This window comes from Myotis brandtii, unplaced genomic scaffold (genome assembly GCF_000412655.1).
Source record: "Myotis brandtii unplaced genomic scaffold, ASM41265v1 scaffold247, whole genome shotgun sequence".
In the NCBI taxonomy this organism is placed as follows: Eukaryota; Metazoa; Chordata; class Mammalia; order Chiroptera; family Vespertilionidae; genus Myotis; species Myotis brandtii.
Window position 1 is genome coordinate 977,087 of NW_005359352.1, and position 6,025 is coordinate 983,111.

The following is a 6,025-nucleotide window of genomic DNA, read 5'->3' on the forward strand; positions in this document are numbered from 1 at the left end:
GCGGCGTTCCGGGCGGAAACCGAGACCCTGACTTTGAGTTCCGGGCGCCTGCGGCCGCGGTAAAACCTCCCTTCGCTCCCTCCCGGGGCGAAGCCGCAAAGCCTGTGTCCGCCTTCCAGGCAGCATCCCTTTCCAAGCCCAGGAAACGAAACACACACCAGTAAGAAGCTGGGCGGCACCGCATGTCGAGCGGATGCGATCGCGCCCGGCCGGCCTGGCGGTAATTCGGAGACCCGCGCACTATTGGGGCTGCAGGGAGCTCTGCACGCCACGCTAGCTTCGAATAGCACGGGAGGCGTGGGCTCTGCAGGGAAGAATGCAGGCTGCTGGGTGAGATCTGGGTTTCTAACCACGGCTTTCCTGCTTCCTGTGCCTCAGTTTCCTCCTCTGTAAAAGCTAGCTGTCACCTGTGAGCCTCACCTACGAAAAGTGCTCCCGAATTTAGCTTTTATTGCTCCTTCCCTGCTTATCCATGAAGCAGGCGCTGTTTAGGTCCTGAGGGTTCAGCAGTCCACAAAAGTCCCTTTTTGCTTACTCTTCAAGGAGGTTACACTCTGGTAGGGAGACCCAAAAGATGTAAGGAAATACATGGTATAAGTGCTGATGAGTGTCCAGGAGAAAAGCAGGATCAGAGAGCGGAGATCGGGAGCTACAGGGCCGTGTCCATTTCTAATGGGGTGGTCAAGAAAGGTCTCGCCAAGAAGACGACCTTTGAGGCCAGGAAGGCAGAGCCCTGTTGGGAACATCATTCCAGGCAGAGGGAACAGGAAGTGCGAAGGCCCCGAGTCCTGCGCCTCATGCATGTCATTTTAAGGATCCGCAAGGAGGTGGGTGAGTGGCTGGAACTGGGGGTTGTCTCTCTGTCCAGATGGCATTAAAGAGAGAAGTGAGATCACTGGGGAGTAGCTCTTTACTCCCTCCCTCCCTGACTCGTCAATCCCTTCATTTCACAAAGTCATTACACACCCACTGTGTGCTAGGCAGTCGCCAGCCATTGGGAAGTGAGGGGTAAACAGGACAGCTCCCTGCCTTTCAGAGGCACCCCGTCCAGGGCGCGGAGCAGTCCGTCTCCCTATTTTATCACGGCTCTCCTAGTAGATAATGCTCCTCACCACTTGCATCCGCCCTGTCATTCTCCAGGCTCGGCTCTGTGCCGCTGCAGACTCCTTCCAAAAGCCCTTACCCATCTTCAAAGCGTCAAGGATTATCATGAACAGCAGATCATAAGCCTTCTGTTTTCTAGACCAGCTCCGACTTTAAATGTTGCAATCTGAGAAAGGGGCAGTACTGAATGTCGGACTCAAACAGCTCCATGACCTCAGGATTTGTGTCTTCTGGTTTATTGCTATACACCCGCGCCTAGAACGGCATAGCTCCTAGGATGTGATCAATAAATATTTGTTGAATAAATGAGTGACTTTGTAAGATTTTTATGTATATGTGAAATATTTTAAAGATTTTGTTGTTGTTAACCCTTGCCTGAGGATATTTTTCCATTGATTTTAAAAAAAATATGTATTTTATTGATTTCAGAGAGGAAAGGAGAGTGAGAGAGAGAGAGAGACACATCAATGATGAGAGAGAATCATTGATCGGCTGCCTCCTGCATGCCCCCTACTGGGGATGGAGCCCACGACCCAGGCATGTGCCCTGACTGGTAATCGAATATTGACCTCCTGGTTCATAGGTCAACACTCAACCATTGAGCTACACCAGCCGGGCTCCATAGAGAGAGTGGAAGGGAGGGGGAGAGACAGAGTGTGAGACCCATCAATTGGTCTCTTGGGGAACGGGGTCTGTGACTGAGGTATGTGCCCTTCACTGGAATTGAACCCGGGACCCTTCAGTCCAAAGGCCGACACTCTATCCACTGAGCCAAACAGACTAGGGTAGTGATGGCGAACCTATGACACGCGTGTCAGAGGTGACACGCGAACTCATTTTTTTGGTTGACTTTTCTTTGTTAAATGGCATTTAAATATATAAAATAAATATCAAAAATATAAATCTTTGTTTTACTATGGTTGCAAATATCAAAAAATTTCTATATGTGACACGGCACCAGAGTTAAGTTAGGGTTTTTCAAAATGCTCACACGCCGAGCTCAAAAGGTTCGCCATCACTGGCCTAGGGCCATATGTGTGACATATTTTAAATGGAGAGGTTGGGTGTGCTGTTGAGTAGATGAGTTTCATGTTCAGGGGGAAGGTCATCTTCTGCTTGTTCCTGCTGAAGTGGGAAGCAAGTCACAGTTGCGAACGGACGTGGGGTTACAAGGTCTGAGAGAGAGCAGGCGTGCGATAGCTCTTGGCAATGGGTGAGTCAAATCAGAAATCTGGTAGATTGTCAGGCAGCACTGGGGGCCCTGGGCGTCTGTGACCGTAAATATAAAGATAAGGCGCCCGCACACCCAGTCATCCAGCTGCTTACTTGGTGAGAACATCCCCTTTGCCCTGAAGGGACAGATGAAGCGTGTTCACCACTTGGGAAGTATCCGCCAGGCGGTGGGCTAGGCGGCCACTGTCATCACAGGAATACGTGCCTTTTTGTTTAAGAAGAAGAAAAAGATGACTCATCGCTAAGTCTGACAGGCCTTTTAAGAATCTTGCTGTGAGATAGCCAACAACCTTCTACGTGAGCAAAGAACCCACATGGATGCTCAGCTCCCTCAGGTCACGGGACAGCCCCACGGCAGGGAGGTCTGTGTGTGCAAACTAACCACATCCACGGCGCCTGGCTTCCCGCAGGGGAATGTCCCCGAGGCACCGTCACCGTCAGCATCGGAGCGCAGCATCCTCTCATTGTTTCAGGCAAAGCAGCCATCCTTCAGTGGGTACGTGAACACAATGTGGCCACAGAATATTGTTTTGTGTTATTTTTTTCTGTTTTTTATTATTTTTTAAATATGTTTTTATAGATTTCAGAGATGAAGAGAGAGGGAGAGAGAGATAGAAACATCAATGATGAGAGAGAATCACGGACCGGCTGCCTCCCGCACGCCCCCTACTGGGGATGGAACCTGCAACCCGGCATGTGCCTTGACTGGAATCGAACCCGGGACCCTTCAGTCCACAGGCTGATGCTCTAGCCACTGAGCCACACCAGCTAGGTCAATAAAAGTATATTTTAAAATAAAATTTTTAAAAAAATGATTGGGACCCGTGACGTTTGATGGTCTGTTAGAAACACAGGAGGAGATACTGACTGGGGCGTGGGACAGGGGAGTCTGGAATTCAGAGGAGATGCCGGGCTGGCGGCTGGCGGTGTGAATGAGTGAGTCCTCGTGTGAAGATGGAATTTACAGCCGGGGACCAGGGAGGACGCCTGGGGGTGAGAGCAGAGACCTCACAGCAGGTGAGAGGAGAAGCCGGGGCGGAGGGGTGGGCACTGTGACGTTAAAGTCAGAGCAGGGGCAGGCAGTGGGCAGGAGGGCCAGCGGGTGGGGACAGGGCCCGTGCGGGCATCTCATGAAGGAAGACGCGGTGGGTGCTGGTAAGAGCTGGTGAGCTGAGCAGAGGCCTCAGCAGGATGCAGGCGTCGACAGGATGCTTTGGGGAAGCGGGCAGGATGGTGCTTCCCTGAGGGTCCAGGAGCGCAGAGGAGGAGGAGCGGGAGCACAGGCAATGCCTGTGGGGGTTTCGCCAAAAGGAGGCTCAGAGAACCAGGCAGCAGAGAAAGGAGAGCCGGAGGCTAGAGATGGGGACGATGGTGGCGCATCTGCATGCCGGCGGCAAGGAGATAGGGGTGACTGAGCGGGGAGAGCTGTTGCCGGAGAAAGTCCTTGAGTGGGTCATTCCTCGGTGACAGGCCCTGGGAATTCCAGGAATGTGGCCCCCAGTCCTCCAGGCCGGGCCCTGCCCGCAGGGTGTGGCCACAGTGGAGCTGGTCCCACTGCCTCCTCCAGGCACCCGGATGCCACCCGCATCCCAGGGCTTGGGGCCCAGGACAACTCAGCCGAACGTTTCATGGAAGAGGTGCTACCGTGTGTGGGAAAAGCTGAGTATTTCCAGGGGGCAGCAGAGCAGAGACTGCACTCAGGGGAGCAGATTTAAATCCTGGCCTGAGCCCTAGCCGGTGTGGCTCAGTGGATGGAGCGTCGGCCTGCGGACCAAAGGGTCCCGGGTTCGATTCCAGTCAAGGGCACATGCCCTGGTTGCAGGCTCAATCCCCAATTGGGGGGCGTGCAGCAGGCAGCCCAGCAGTGATCCTCTCTCATCATTGACGTTTCTCTCTCTCTCTCCCTTCCTCTCTGTGATCAATAAAAATATACTTTAGAAAAAATAAAATGCAATCTTTGCCTAACCCAAGATCACTAAGCTTTTCTCTTCTTTTGTTTTGTTTTGAAGGAGGTTTGTGGTTTTGGCCCAGCGGTGATTCCAGCACCTTTTACTGGAAAGCTTGTCCTTCCTCCCACTGAATTGTCTTGGCACGTTTGCTAGGACATCAACTGACCACACGCGTGTGCAGGTCTATCTGCGGATTCCTGTTGTCCCATTGGTCCGCGTGGCAGCCTCTCCTCGGGTCCCACCCGTCTCCGTGGCTGTTCGCTCCAGGCAGGTCCTGAACTCACAGGCAAGTCCTCCAACGTTCTCACTCTTGTGTCTATTCTGTATGGTTTGCACCCCACATGAATCTCAACACTTGTTTACTAAGGTTTTTCCAAATAATTCTGCCGATATTTTGAATGTCACTGCATTTAATCTGTAGATCAACTGGGGGGAGAATTGGCCTCTTAACAACATCGAATCTTCAAGCCCTGAGTGCGGCATAGCTCACCGTTTACTCGGTATACTCCTCTTTCATTTCTCTCAGTGATTTTTTTTATAGTTTTCAGAGTGTAGTTATTGCACCTACTTGTTGAAGTAATCCCTATTTCATAAGTCTGCATGTGCGTGTGTGTGTGTATCTGAGAGAGAGAGAGAGAGAGAGTTTGCTTTATGTTCTCCAAAGTTGAGCAAAAGAAAATTGGTTAATTAAGGACTGTGGTTTGCTGAATTCCAGTTAAGTAAGATTTGACTGTACTTAGCATCCACACTAATGGCTCTGGTTATGTCATTCCCACGTTCAAAAGCCTTCACTGGGAAGTAATTATGGGATGTGCTCGAAGAACGTCGCATCAGTTCACCAAGGACAGGACGGGCACAGCCGAGCCGCTGGCTGGAGAGAGGATGCTGTGTTCTTCCCGCGCAACAGCGGCTTTCAGATGCAGCCGGGATGCCCTATACTATAGGGTCAGGCAGGCGTCAGGGCCCCACGCATATTCTGATCACAGAACTCTAGTTTGATCCCTTTTGGTTTTGGAGGTTCCTGGTAGGATTTTGTTTAAAGACAGTTCCAGGGCTTAAACGCCATTATTGCAAAATAATTTTTAATGGCCAAGGAAGAAAGATGTTAATGGGATTAAAATCAGATTAGGAAAGAATCTACCTAGTACATCTTATGTCCCTGTTTGGGGGGGGGGGCGGAGAGAAGAAACATTTGTACAAAAAAAAAATGGGGGGTTATATGTACATGTATCAAAACATTAATAGACATGATATCTGGGCGGCTGTGAGCAGAGCCCAGGGCTGCGGGCCCTGTGGGCACTTCAGGAGGTGACTGGGGGCATCGCCCACTCCCGACAGGCAGGGGCCGCAGGCACAGGCTGCAGGGCCCCAGGAGCTGTTCATAGGCCAGGCAGGAGGCCAGGGCTGGGCTGGGGTCTTCCCCTGTCGGGCTCAGGAGGAGTTTCAGGGGAGCAGCCTGGTTTGGGGACAAGGCTGTGGGAGCCCCTTCTCAAGCCCTGGATCTCCCTCTGAGCCAGGCCACAGCCCTGTCCCCACAGCCCTGTCCCCATCGGCTCCGCCAGCGTTTGCTGAGGGACTGGGTGACCTGGGAACTGGGTCAGGGCCCCACCTGCAGAGGAGCTCGGGCGCTGGGTGCTGCTGCCCCCTGGTGGCTGTGGCCGGGAGGGCCTCCCGGGCTAGGATGTCTGCATCCCTAAGGCCTCCCAGAGCCTGGTGTTTTGGGAATGACCCAGCCTCCG

General features: G+C 52.5%; 1 protein-coding gene across 1 annotated transcript in view; it reads right to left on the reverse strand.

Moving 5' to 3' along the window:
* Positions 1–2,794, reverse strand: part of TAF1B (TATA box binding protein (TBP)-associated factor, RNA polymerase I, B, 63kDa) — a 39,938-nt gene extending 37,144 nt beyond the window's left edge. Inside the window, exons 1-2 of the mRNA XM_014540534.1 lie at positions 2,720–2,794; positions 159–323 (exon numbers count right to left, since the gene is read on the reverse strand). Coding sequence (XP_014396020.1) covers positions 159–323; positions 2,720–2,794 — 240 coding nt within the window. The remainder of the gene's footprint in view (positions 1–158; positions 324–2,719) is intronic.
* Between the last annotated feature and the right edge of the window lie 3,231 nt (positions 2,795–6,025).